The following is a 13,508-nucleotide window of genomic DNA, read 5'->3' as shown; positions in this document are numbered from 1 at the left end:
CCTAACATTCATGCTCACCCTGACCTTCACAATGACCCTCAGACCCCCTCTCTCCTCCTCAAGACTTCCTCTTTGACCCATATACTATTTGAGTTGTTAAATATATATTTAGTTGTCATGGCTGTGTTCCTCTTGACTATGACAATTCCTGAGACATTCCTGGTTTTTGATGAACTTTACAAGCCCAGATGGTTTCACTAGAGAATCTTACCAAAAATTTAGATAAGAAAAAAATCAGTATTTTCCCAGTTAGTTATTTCTGGTACTCTTAATTCCTTTGTGCAGATGCAGATTTCTATCTGGTATCATTTTCCTTCTACCGTCTTCTAGTGTGAGTCAGCTAGTGACAAATTCTTTCAGCTTTTACATGTCTGAAAAAGTCTTTATTTTTCCTTTATTTTTGAAAGATATGTTTGCTGGGCAAAAATTCTGTTAATAGACTTGCTTTCATTACTTCAAGCGACTACTACCAAGTCATGAAGATATTTTCCTCTGTTTCTGTACTCATAAGAGTAATCATATAATTTTCCTTTTTCTAATGTCCTTGTTGAATTTTAGTGTCAAGATTATTGCTGATGTCACAAAATAAGCTGAGTGGGCTTTCTCTTCTCTGGGATCTTGGCAATTTCTGTTTATTAAATGATTGGTAGAATTTAGTGGCGAGGCTATCTGGGCCTTGAGATTACATCATGAAAACAGATTCAATTTCTTTTTTTTTTTTTTTTTGAGATCTTTTCACTGACTTGGGATCAATTTCTTTAATAGTTTTAAGACACTTGTTTTTTTGCCTTTAAAAAGCTGAATTTTTCTATGACTTTGCCCATTTTACCAAAATGTCAAATTTATAAGCATAATATCCTTAGTCTTTTAAGCTCTATTCAATTCTAATATATTTGAGACCATATTATTAGGTACATACAAATTTAGAAAAAATCACAAATGAATTGAGTATCTTATCACTAGAATTGAATGTGATTTCAAAGTAAAGCAGGACTGTGAGGTAACAACAAAAACAAAAAACAATTCTATGTGTTTACCCCTAGTAATGCTAATTACTTTAAAATCTATTGTTTGATATCAAATAACTACACCAAATTTTTGGTATGCACGTTTTAGATTTATCTCTTGGAAATACCACATAGCTTCATTTTTTTAACCAAATAATCTTTGTCTCAGCTAGAACATTTGTTGTATTTATATCTAAATTACTAATATCTTTAGTTAAAACTATCATTTTACTATGTGCTACATATTTGTAGCCTCTGTTATATCAGGTATTTTTATTATTACATTTTTCCTTATAGTTTTGGAAGTTGTATGCTCTTTAACTTTGTAATTACTAAGCATCCTGGATGTACATAGTTTTTTGTTTTTGTTTTTTTTTTTAAAGAGACAGAGTCTCACTCTGTCACCTAGGCTGGAGTGCAGTGGCACAATCATAGCTCACTGCAACCTCCAACTCCTGGACTCAAGCGATTCTCCTGCCTCCTGAATAGGTAGGACTACAGGCATGCACCACCACATCCAGCTAACATTTCTTATTTTTTGTAGAGACAGGGTCTCGCTATACTGCCCAGACTGATCAACTCCTGGCCTCAAGCAATCCTCCCATCTTGGCCTCCCATAGTGCTGGGATGACAGGCATGAACCACCATGCCCAACCTACAGTATAGTTCTTTTAGGTTTTTGGTTTTTTTTTGAGACAGGGTCTCACTCTGTTGCCCAGGATAGAGTGCAGTGGCATGATCATAACTCCTGCAACCTCACTCCTGGGCTCAAGCAATCCTCCTGCCTTAGTCTCCTGAGTAGCTGAGACTACAGGTGCATGCCCCCATGCCTGGCTAATTTTTCTAATTTTTGTATAAACTGGTCTTGCTCTTGCTCAGGCTGGTTTCAAGCTCCTGACCTCAAGTGATCCTCCTGCCTCAGCTTTCCAGATTGCTAGGATTACAGGAGTAACCCACTGCACCCAGTCCAGAGTATAGTTCTATTAACAAAAAAGTCTGTGTCTGGTGCATCCACTGTCTGGAATATCTGTAGTCTGTTTTCTGTTGTTTGTGCCGTTTATGTTCTTATTGCCTCAAGTGCCTGGTTATCATTGTACAATGTGCACTGTTTGCAAGTTTTTGTAGGAATAATTTAAGGCATCAATTGATAACCACCAAATGAGCTTTTCCTCAGTTGACCATATCTTATTTAAACTGTTTTCAAACACATCAAGCTTGGGTACAGGCTGCCCTTTATGTAGAGGTGAGAGCTACCAGAAATTAACTAGACTTGACTGGAGCTTAGAATCTGCAGAAGCTGTGGCTGGAGAAATAAACAGGCCGGAGCATGAAAACATCAGACTCTCCTGAAAGCAAAAACCAGGTTTATTGTGTTTTGTCATCCCACTAAGTGCTTGGAGGCCAGTGGCTGTAGCAGTGTTAGCTACCGCTGTATCCTCAGTGCTCAGAGAGTTTATCCACATGAAGCATAAAACAAACACTGTAACAATAAAGGACTGCTAAGAATACATTTTTCTAGTCTGTCTGTTTTTATCTATCCCTGAACCAACACCATACTGCCCTAATTATGACAACATTATGTAAGTTTTGGTATCTGATGCTGTAAGTCCTTCCATCATCTCTGCTTCTGCTTCCTTCTCTTGGCCCTTTGCATTCCCATGGATTTTTTAGAATCATTTTGTCAAATTATTATAAAATAAGGAAAAAGCTGGCTGGGATTATATTGGGATTTATAAAATTAATAAATTAACTGCAGGAGGGCTTGTCTTCTCATTGACACGCTGCTTCTGCTCGCCCTCGTCCCAAGGGAGTGCGTGTTGGAACGTCAGCCTCCTGTGCGGAGGGTCTCCTGCTGGCCCCCAACAGACAAACCTGGGCCTCCACTTCTGTCCACATCACTTCCAAATGAGTGCTCAGTCATGTGAGGGACACAGGAATCCCTGTGGCTGTGACCCCCAAAAACAAGGGTCATGAGATGATGCCACCTCTGCCATTTCCCTTGATAGGGATGGAGGAGGAGCAGACAGAAGGCAGAGCCACTTGGGTTTTTATAATAAATCTCAAATCCTGAACTAGAGTGTTTAATGTCTCTCAGAATAAAACCAAACCAAACCTTCCTTCCCACTTGAGTTTCTAACACAAGGACATACCACTCTCTGCACCAGTTCTAACAGGAACGTCCTTGACCAGGAGGCAGAGCCTGGGAAGCGGGCACCAAGGCAGGCATCGCCATTCTGTGTGGGTGGGCCCTGAACGGTAGCGGAGCTCACTGTTGCTGATGCTCACTGTTGTCAGCAGCACGCGGGTGTGAGGCTCACTGCACAGGGCAGGCTGTGGGGCTCCTCTGCTGGTCTGGGCGTCCTCGTCACCTTGGCTGGGAGTGTGACTTCTGTCTCCTTGAGACCAGCCCTTACGAGGGCTAAGGAGCATGATGAGGCGTGGAGTGGGCCCAGTGTGGCCGTGAGGAGGCCTTGGAGGGCTAAATCAGGCAGGTGGCAGAGGAACAAGTGGCTTGGGTGATCCTGAGGGGCAGGCAGATAGGACCAAGGCCAGTGTCTCACCCCTCCGGAATAAAGGGCCGAATCAGCTCCGGATTCAACAGTGACTCCTCCAGAGGCCGGTCCACGTGGAAGTCATGGACATGGGGGGGCCCTGGGTGGGCCTTGGGGGCCAGTCCCCCTGGGCGTTGAGGAATCGGCAGCTCAGATGGGTGGGCAGGCAGAGGAGCTGTGAAGAAGTACTGATGCAAAAGGGCCTAGGGGTGGCAAGTAAGGGACAGCAGAAGAAACCAGTCACCTCCCTGTCCCCAGCCTCAGGCCAAAGGCAACTGGCTGACTCATTGCTTTAGCTACCGATGCAGTCAGCCGACTCAGCAAACCTCTCCTGAGTGTCTACTATGTCTGAAGCACTGTTCCAGAGGCTGGGGACATGGTGGTTAACAAAGCAGACAAACGCCTGCCTTTTCAACATAGGTGGGGCTGGGGAACAATAAACAAGATGAAGTAAAACATACAGCAGTCAGATAGTCGGCACTCTGTGGCAAAGAGAAAGCAAGAGGGGGAATGGGGAATACCGGTGAGACCACAGATTTGAAGAGTGGTAAGGGAAGGCCACCTGAGTGACATCTGAGCAAAGATCTGAGAAAGGTGAGTGAGCAGGGCGTGAGGCTCCAGGGCAGGGACAGAAGTGCACAGACCCCAGAGGGTGTCCTGGTGTATTCCAGGACACGCAGGAGGCCCTGGGCCTGAGGAAGAGTAGGCACAGGGGACAAGAGCAGGCAGGGTCAAGAGATGACAGCATTTGAGCATGCAGCACCTTGGGCCACAGGAAAGACCCCAGCTTTTCCTCTGAGTGAGACAGAGCCACGGGAGGGCCCGGGCAGAGGATGGGTGTGTTCTGCTCTGCCTGGACAAGGTCCCTCTCTCTGCCAGGGGAGAAGAGATTAAATGGGATGAGGGAGATACAGGTTCTGGGAGGCGAACCAGGAAAGAAGCGGTCAGAAGGCCTGGATGTGCGTGGAGGCGGAGCCCCCAGGAGCTGCGGACAGTGGGGACCAAGGTGGCGTGCACAAACACCGGCTGCTGCTGCCGAGTGCGGAGAGGACACAGGCATGCCTGAGGGTGAGGCCTTGACACTCATCAGCCGTGGCTCCCGTGGTGCTCGTCGTCCCCACTGGCCCTCCAGCCACACCCGAGTCCTCCCCTCCAGGCTGCTGCTCACCACTTCTCTCTTCAGCGAACACCTCCTCGAACACGTCCTGGTGCCTAAACCTGCCCTCCGCCAGAAAGCCTTGCTTGCTCTCCCTCCGCGGCTCCCACAGCCTAGTGGCATGCCCTCCTATAACCTTCCAGGCAGGAGCCACCTCACCACAGGGGACAGGGAGCCGCCTGGAGGCAGGTCGAAAGTTCACCACCTGCGCCAGGGCCCAGAACGATGCCCAGCATGTGCCACGTGCTCAGTAAATACTAAAGGACTGAAGGGACGACTCCCCAGCAACTCTCTTGCCGCATCTGCCACATGGCCTGAGGCAGCCCAGGGGCCAGCACACCCAGACACAGGCTCTCCTGTAAGGTGGGCATGATCCTCCAGTAGCCGCCCCGGCCTCTCAGGGAACTCTGGGGATGTCCAGGGGGGTCTGCTCACAAGAGGCACGACTGCTCTGAGGCCTCTGCCCCTGGGATCTGTGGGCAGCACAGGCGTCCCAGACACCTGGTTCTGCTCCATGCCCATCACAGATGCTGAGCGCTGCTGACTTGATGGGCTCACGTGGCCACCAAGTGTAGAGTGTATCAGGGCAGTGGAGGGGGGCTGAAGAAGCAGAGACCATGGTCTCTCACCCTACCTGGGAGGCTGCGACACGCTGGCGAGGGGGGTAGAGGAGGAACTGACCCAGCAGGTCCAAGGCCTGAGGAGAGGCGTCCGGCAGCACCTCGTCCAAGGGCACAGGCGCCTGCTCCTTAAAGGAGATCTTGTTGTAGTCGGGCAGCTCGGTGATCTCCTGGTTAGGGGAGCAGGGGAGGAGGCGTGCAAGAGTGGGCACTCGCCACTCCCTCTGCCACCAGCTCTCAGTCCCTAACGTGCCCTCACGCTCACTCACTGGCCCCCACCCCACCCCTGGCACCATTCATTCGCTCATCTACTCCTATATTCCTTCATCCCTGCCCTCAGCCTCTCAGATGCCAGCTCCGTGCCCAGCTTGCTGAGACACTGTGCGTGTGTGTGCTGCAGTGGGAAAGGGCAGAGGACAGGACCTGCCCTCAACCCCCCGAATAATGGCAGAAGGGAGGAACCTCTGAGTTGGGCCAGAACAGTGGTCCTGTGGGTCCAGGAGGGTTGGGGCCAGGAGAAAGAAGGTACGGGGGAGGGAGCAGTCACTTGCTGTTGGGAAGTGCAGTAAACCTGCCCCCATACCCTCCCCACAAAGGGCCCCTGCAAACCGGCCAGACTTTAGGGCTGGGGGTGCCCAAGATGCGAAGCACACAGCAAAGCTGCTCAATGTCGTTCTCGCCCGGGAAAAGGGGGGACCCATTCAGCAGCTCCCCCATGATGCAGCCCACGGCCCTGTGGACACAGAGCCCCAAACAGCTCAGAGATCTCCCACTACGGGACACAGACCTCCCCACAGCAGCCCCAATACCTCGCTCCCGGGCAAGGCCCCCTGGAGTTTCACTTCCAGGGGCACAGTCCCCAAACAGTCAAAGCCCCAACAGTTCTGAGACTTCTCAGAGCCTCCCGCTCTAGGACACGGAGCTCTTCTGCACCTTCTGGAGCAGACCAGCAAACCAGCTCCACATCAGACCTGTGGGCACTGCCAACCATACTTCCCCCCGAAAAAGTCTCAGAGCCTTCACGTCCAGGGACACAGGCCTCTGACCATTCAGAGATACCACATCTGAGGATCTAACCCCTGCACAGACCAGCTCAGACCCTCCCTACCTTGAGCCTCAGACCACCTCCCCACCCAGCCCAGAGGCTTCCCACCTGGAACCACCATTTTCATCCCACCTGACCCCCACTCAGCTCAAAAACATCCCGGTGAGGAACACCAACCCCAAATTGTTCAGAATACCTCAGTCATGGAAGACACCCTCAACCTAGAGCTCCCATCAGGGAAAAAAGACAGCTAATATCTCAGAACCTCAGGGCCCAGCAGGAGTCTAAGACCCACATCACCCCATCCCCACACAGGGGTCTCACCACAGATCGACACCCTGGTCGTACTGGCGGGCACCATACAGGAGTTCGGGGGCTCGGTACCACCTGTGAGGAAGAGCACTGGTGGTCACAGCCAGGCCACTGGGCTGAGAGGAGGATGCCCCAGAAGGTTACCCCAGCTCAACACCAGCCCCACAAGCAATGTCTGGACAGAAGGCCCAGAAGCATCTCTTTCCCAGTGAGAGAGCTGGAAGAGATCCAACCTTCCCTACCTGGTGGCCACCTGGTGTGTGTAGAGGCGGCTGCCATCTGGGGAAAAGACTCGGGCCAGGCCGAAGTCCGCTATCTTGAGCTGGCCTGAGGAGCTGATGAGCAGATTGGCAGGTTTCAGGTCCTGGGGATATCAAAGAAGGCATCAGTCTCTCAAATCTCACACAGGACCCTGGGACACGGGGACCTCGGCAGGCTGACCGCCCAGGTCAGGACCATGCCCCAGCTATTTACCCCAAAGCCCTGACCACCTCTGTCCCCCCTCTGACCACACCTTCTTCAAGCGCTAGCCCTACCCTCAAGCCGAGTCAGCCCCCCAGGTCCCACCCGTGGCCCATGCTGGGACTGACCCGATGTATGATGTTGTTTGCGTGGCAGAAGGCAACACCCTTGAGTAGCATCTGCAAGTAGCTTTTGACCTGTGCCTGGGCCAGCGGCCTCTGGGCATGGCGCACTACCTCAGCCAGATCTGACAGCATGAATTCGAAGGCCAGCACAAAGCCTGCGCCATGCGGGAACACAGCCTTCAGCTGCACCACCTGAGGGAAGGACGTCCTGTTAGCCCCAGACTCACATCACCAGACTCTCTCTGTGACCCCCAGACTCCCAGTCAGTGCCCCAACAGAGGACCAAGCAGGCAGAGAAGGTGACATGGGACCTGAGCTCAGAACTAGGGAGCTCAGTGTTCACGCTGCTCTGCTCTCCTGAGACAAGGCGGACCCCCACTCTAACTCCACGAACATTCAGGGAAAAGGCCTAAAGAAGGTCACGTAGTGGCAGTATCTGGTCCCCCAACCCAGCCCACCCACCCGAAAATCATGTGGCTGGACACACACGAGCACAGATCTCCTGTTTCCTCTAGAGCCATTAAATCCCAGCACCACGGGAAGGGCACAAGCAATCAGTTCTTCCCCAGTGCTGGAGCAGCTGGAGACACATCGCACACATGGAAGCCACCACTGTCAGAGCGGCCAGGCTGCACAGAGCAGGAAGCTAGGAGACGAGGACTCCAAGGAACTCACGACACAGAGAACAAATGATTAACAAATACATGAATGAATGGGATATGTTCAGGTTCTGATAAGCACAGGATAGAAATACAAGAGAGGAGTGCGATTCTGAGTGGATAGAGAAATGGATAATTTATTTAGATGCAGTGGGGTCAGGGAAGGGCTAGACAAGAAGCCAGTTATGCAGAAATCTGGGAAGAAGCTGCGGGCAGGGGGAACAGCAAGTGCAAGGCCCTGAGGCCAGCACAGAAGGAAGCTGGAGGGACACAGAATGTGAGGTTGTTTCGGGGAAGGATGTGTCTGCTCAGTTCTGTGCTCCCAGGGCCTAGCTCGGAGCTGGGCACTGGAGAGATGCCGAACAATCTGTGTTGAACGAGGGGAGTGAGAGAGGCCGGCTGGAGGTGGGCACGCAGTGATGGTGCTCTAAGTGTGAAGAGAAGTCAACGGGGCTGCTTGAGCGGGGCGTGGATGATTTTATTTATATTTCTCACAGAGCCCTCTGGACTGGCTGGGGAGAGCAGCAGGGAGGCTGCTGCTGTTGTTCTGACGAGTGGTGACAATGACCTGGGCTAGGGGCAAATCTGGAGTATGTTTTAAAGATAGAAACTTCAGGACTACTGATCCACCAGAGGTGGGGACCCTGTCACCAGCCTCTTTATGGATCTCTCTCCACCTATCCCACACGTGCTATCTGGAAGCCCTTTTATTTTCCTTGAAAATTAGCTCTGATTTCTCAGGTAGTACACAATCATTTTACAGATCAAAACACAAGCTTACGTTCAGATAAGACACAAAATTATAAAGAAAGAAAGAACAAAAGAAAAATCCTACCACCTACAGTCAACCTTAGAGTGTATTCCATGAGGCTTTACAGCAGGTAGGGTACACAGAGATACACAAATACATAATATTTTCAAATAAAACTCAGATGTCACAGAGTTTTATAATATGGTTTTGTCACCAAATACATCATGAACATCTCCAGAAGACAAGGAATGTAAGTCAGAGGATGGCAGAGACCCACCCTTGTCACTTTCCAGGAGTTGCATATGTTCCCTACTCTGGCAAGGATCAGACAGCAAGCACCATAAGAGTACTGACGTTGGCAGTGAAAGATGTCCCTCGTTGCCGCAGCCCCTCCAGGTAGCCCGTCACAGCACAAACCACACCAGGTTGGCCCTGACACCTCTGTCAACATTAGCGCACTTAAGTTCTCAGGAGCCTGGCTAGAGCCGGTTCCTCTCTGTGCCACCAGTGTCCTGCACAGGGTAGGGCCTACCGGAGGCCCAAAGGGAAGAATGTCTGGACTCCTCAATCAGACCTGGGCCAAAGCCTCCACTGGCCAGCTGACAGCCCATGAGCTGTTGACTTAGCCTCCTGCCCTTGCCTAAGAAGAGGAGATCCTGAAATCTGCCTTGCAGGGCAGTAAAGAGGAGGCGGTGTGACATGCTTACGTACAGCATTTAACATGGCCTGCAGAACACACGAGGAGCTCAACAGGTGCTACTTATCATTATTAGAAATCACTAAATATTTTGAGAAAAAAATAAGTTAGTGAGTGAATGAATGAGTACATAAAGAAACAAGTGGGTAAATGAGAGAATGAATAAGTAAGGAATCAAGTAATTAGGTTAATGAGGGTGAACAAGTGGGAAAAAAGGGCAAAAGTAGGCGTAAGGAGGCAGATGGATGAGCGGAGTGGGTGAATGGCAGAGGGAAGGGTGAGTGGGTAAGAGGAGGCGTGAGGGAGCGGGAAGGAGGGCGGGACCGCGATGCTCACAGCCCCCTTCCCCACTCACATACGGACTGTCCTCGATCTCCTGCAGAGCCTTGATCTCCCGCAGGGCCTGTTTGGGAATGCCATCCTCCAGCCGCCGCAGGGCCACTTTCTTGAGGGCAACTATCTCCCCAGTCTGCAGGAAAGAACTGACATCGCCAGCCCGCCCGCGGCCGGGAAAGAGAAAGAAGGGGGAGAGGACGCGGAGGCGCAGCGAGAGAAACGCACCCCGGCTCGGCCACAGGCACCCCTCACTCCCCGCAGGTCTAAGACCAGTCCTGCCCTTGGGCAAATAGGGGCGCGAGGGGAGGCGGTGGTGTCGGACAGCTGTGCGGTCCAGGAAACGGGCAGGTCTCAAAAACTGTTGGGTGTAAAAAGGTAGGAAACCGAAGCAGTCTGGGGCGGCAGGCGGCGGGGGCAGAGAGCGCACTCCCACCGGGCTGCCGACCCGGCCCGGCCTCACCTCCACGTGCTTGGCCTTGAAGACGATGCCGTGGGCGCCCTCCCCGATGCGGCCCAGAATGCAGTACTGGTCCATCCGGGCGCTGCCCGCGGGTCCGTGCCCCTCGCGCTCCCGAATTCCCCCGCGCAGCCACCGTCTTTCTGAGCCGCTCCGACGCGGCTGCCTAGCAACGGAGCCCGCCGCTAATCGCCGGGGCAGGGGCGGGGCCGCGAGGGCCACGCCACCGAGGGAACGAGCTGCGTTCAGTCAGGGCCGGACGCTGCGGGCTTGACTGCGCCTTGTCGCAGCCCTTCGCCGTCACGCGGCAGACCGTTTCATTCAGCACAGGTCATGCACGTTCCGAGAGCAGGCCAGCGGCGAGGGCCACAGAGCAATGGCTCCCAGTGCGTCCTCTCCGCGCCGACCTGACGTCACGTGACGAGTGGCGCTGGCGCGCGCAGCCGGCAGGGGCGGGCCCGGAGCTCCCCAGCTGTGTGTGTGCCGGCTGTGACAACACGCAGGGCCTTGTTCTAGCTGTGAGGCCCAGGCCCAGTGATGACGAAGAGAGACAGGCCCGGGGTTGGGCCTCTGGAGTCCATCTAGCAACGTGTACCCAAGAGCTTTTAACAAGGGCATACTCTGGCCCCAAAAGGGCAAAAAACACAAATAGCCCTTAAACTTCTGAAAAGTTGCTCAGCCTCACACATAATAAAACAAATGCAAGATAGATTTACAGTTTCAGCCGAGTGGTGGTATTGTGCGCCTGTAGTCCCTGCTCCTTGGGAGGCTGACGCGGGAGGTTGTCTTGAGCCCAGTAGTTGGAGGCTGCAGTGAGCTGTGCTCACACCACTGCACTCCAGCCTGGGCAACAGAGCCAGACCCCATCATACATACATAAGTCAGTCATTCACTCATTTATTCATTCCACTTCTGTGTTAACAATTGCAGAAGAATGGCTTGATGTCCATACAAAGTATTCACCCTGTTTGATGATAGTAGAGACCAGAAAATATCCCCAATGCCCAATGGAACAATGGCTGAATAAGTTGACAGTGCCATACAATGGCATAGTTTACAGCTACTAAAAATGGTGAGGATAGATAACAGTAGTGGAGTGGGAAAAGGATGGTCTTCAAAAAATCCTGCTGGTTATTTGAGGTCATACGGGGGAAAAATGTATATTGACCCCAAGCTTCACACCATATACAAAATTGATTCCAGATGGACTGCAGATCTAAATATGAAAAGTAAGTAATGAAGCTTTTAGAAGAAAAGAGAATATCTTAATGACTTTGCGTTAGGTAAAGATTCTTCTTAGGTTACAGAATGCACTAAAACGAAAACAAATATGAGAAACTGGACTTCATCAATAGTAAAAACATCTGTTCGTGAGAAGATACCATTAGAGAGTGAATAGGAAAGCCACAGAAAGGGAGAAGAGATCTGTAATACATATATCTGAAAAAGGACTGATGTCCAGAATTTATAAAGAATTCTCATAAAACAATGTAGAAGCATCAGACAACAGAAAAAATGGGCAAAACCTGGAACAGACACTTCACAAAAGGAGATACCTAAATGGTCAACAAACTTTTGAAAAGGTCAGTATTTAACTTCTCTAGTAATCAGGAAATTTCAAATTAAAACTGTGACACAAAAAACAAACAAAACACATAATAAAATATTACTGTAACCACCAGAATGGCTTAAATCAAAAGATAGATAATACCAAATGCTGGCAAAGATGTGGAGCAACTCTCATAAATCTGATAACAGTGTTCTTACAATGACTTTGAAAAACTGGTATTTTTTTCTACCGAAGATGAACCTGCACGTGTGTACACACACACACACTCTATGACCTAGTAATTCCACTCCTGGGATTTAACCTGACAGGAGTGTACGTATGTTCACCAGAGTCATACAAGAATATTCAGAGCGGCACTCGTTTTAATAGTCTGAATTTGAAAACGACTCAAATGTCTATCTACGGTAGAATGGATAAATAAATTGTGGAATATTCACCCAATGGAATGCTATATAGTAATAAGAGTAAACAAAGTATTACTACTGATGACAAAATGGACGAATGTCAAATACCATGTTGAGTGAAGAAACCAGACTAAAAAGAGTACATACTGTACCACTTATATAAAATACAAAATTAATCTATGGTATAAGAAATCAAGAACATAGCAAACCTTGGGGAAGTGCCTGGAAAGGGCATGAGGGGGCTTTGGGAAGCTGTTAGAGCCTTCTAACTTGTGCCCTGTCTGTGTATTTATAATGCTTAAAAAAGATGTTGACATATGCAACATATGAATACATTTTCCCTTTGCAGAAAGAAAATGTGTATATATCACTTTGAAAAATTTAAGTAAAAAATACTAAATCCTTCTTTAAGCGTAAAAATCAGCTTCCACTTAGTCAAGTTTTACTATAGTTTGATGCCCCAGGAAAGTTTCAAAGCAAATGCCTTTTGCTTGATTAATTACATTCACTTGACTAAAATTTACTCCCTTTCCCACACATAAGACCATTTTACAATTATCAAATACTTTATGAAGTGTCATTTTGTGCATCACATCACAACAGAAAGAATAGTATGATTATGGTAATATGGGAGTTATTCCACTGTCCTCTTGAAGAAATGCTCGAAGGAGATCATCATCTCAATTGACACAGAAAAAGACTTCGACAAAATTCAACACCCTTTAATGAAGAAGGCAATCAACAAACTGGGAATAGAAGGAAACTACCTCACATAATAAAGACCAAACATGAAAAGTTCACAGCTAACATCATATTCAATGGTGAAAGACTGAAAGTTTTCCCTCTATGATCAAGAACAAGTCAAGTTTTGAGCTTTCCCTGGGCAGCTTAAAAAAAGAAAAGTCAAGGGTACCTGCTTTTGCCACTTTTATTTAACATAGTACTGGAAATCCTAGCCAAAGCAATTAGGCAGTCAATAAACAAATAGTATCCAAATTGGAAAGGAAGAAAGAAAATTATCTCTGTTCAGAGACAATATGATCTTATATGCAGAAAACCCTTAAGAGTCCACAAAAAACTGTTAAAACCAATAAACAAATTCAGCAAAGTAGCAGGATACAAAATCAACATGCAAAAATCAGTTGTTTTATACACTAACAATGACTAATTTAAAACAGAAATTAAGAAAACAATTCCATTTACAATAATATCAAAAGGAGTAAAATACTTAGGAATAAACAAGGAGGCAAAAGACTTGTTTGTTGAAACCTATAAAGTGTTGCTAAAAGAAATTAAAGACAAATAAATGGAAAAACATCCCATGTTCATGGATTGAAGGTCTTAATATTGTTAAG

General features: G+C 48.9%; 1 protein-coding gene across 3 annotated transcripts; it reads right to left on the bottom strand.

The window, feature by feature from the left end:
- Window positions 1-3,352: 3,352 nt before the first annotated feature.
- On the bottom strand, window positions 3,353-10,277 carry CDK20 (cyclin-dependent kinase 20). Of its 3 annotated transcripts, XM_012653559.1 has the most exons (8): window positions 10,183-10,257; window positions 9,742-9,855; window positions 7,283-7,471; window positions 6,935-7,056; window positions 6,705-6,767; window positions 5,945-6,068; window positions 5,350-5,505; window positions 3,353-3,762 (listed from the first exon to the last, which is right to left on the bottom strand). In XM_012653559.1, the coding sequence occupies exons 1-8, from the start codon at window positions 10,255-10,257 to the stop codon at window positions 3,565-3,567; spliced, it is 1,041 nt and encodes a 346-aa protein (XP_012509013.1). In that variant the 3' UTR covers window positions 3,353-3,564. The 3 variants fall into 3 exon arrangements, with proteins under 3 accessions (XP_012509013.1, XP_012509015.1, XP_012509016.1); XM_012653561.1 differs by lacking the exon at window positions 6,705-6,767; XM_012653562.1 differs by lacking the exons at window positions 5,945-6,068; window positions 6,705-6,767 and having other exon boundaries at window positions 10,183-10,277.
- Window positions 10,278-13,508: the final 3,231 nt, after the last annotated feature.

Source organism: Propithecus coquereli, unplaced genomic scaffold (genome assembly GCF_000956105.1).
Source record: "Propithecus coquereli isolate 6110/MARCELLA unplaced genomic scaffold, Pcoq_1.0 Scaffold423, whole genome shotgun sequence".
Classification (NCBI taxonomy): domain Eukaryota; kingdom Metazoa; phylum Chordata; class Mammalia; order Primates; family Indriidae; genus Propithecus; species Propithecus coquereli.
The sequence above is the reverse complement of the archived record's forward strand: the minus strand, read 5'-3'. Positions and strand labels throughout refer to the sequence as shown.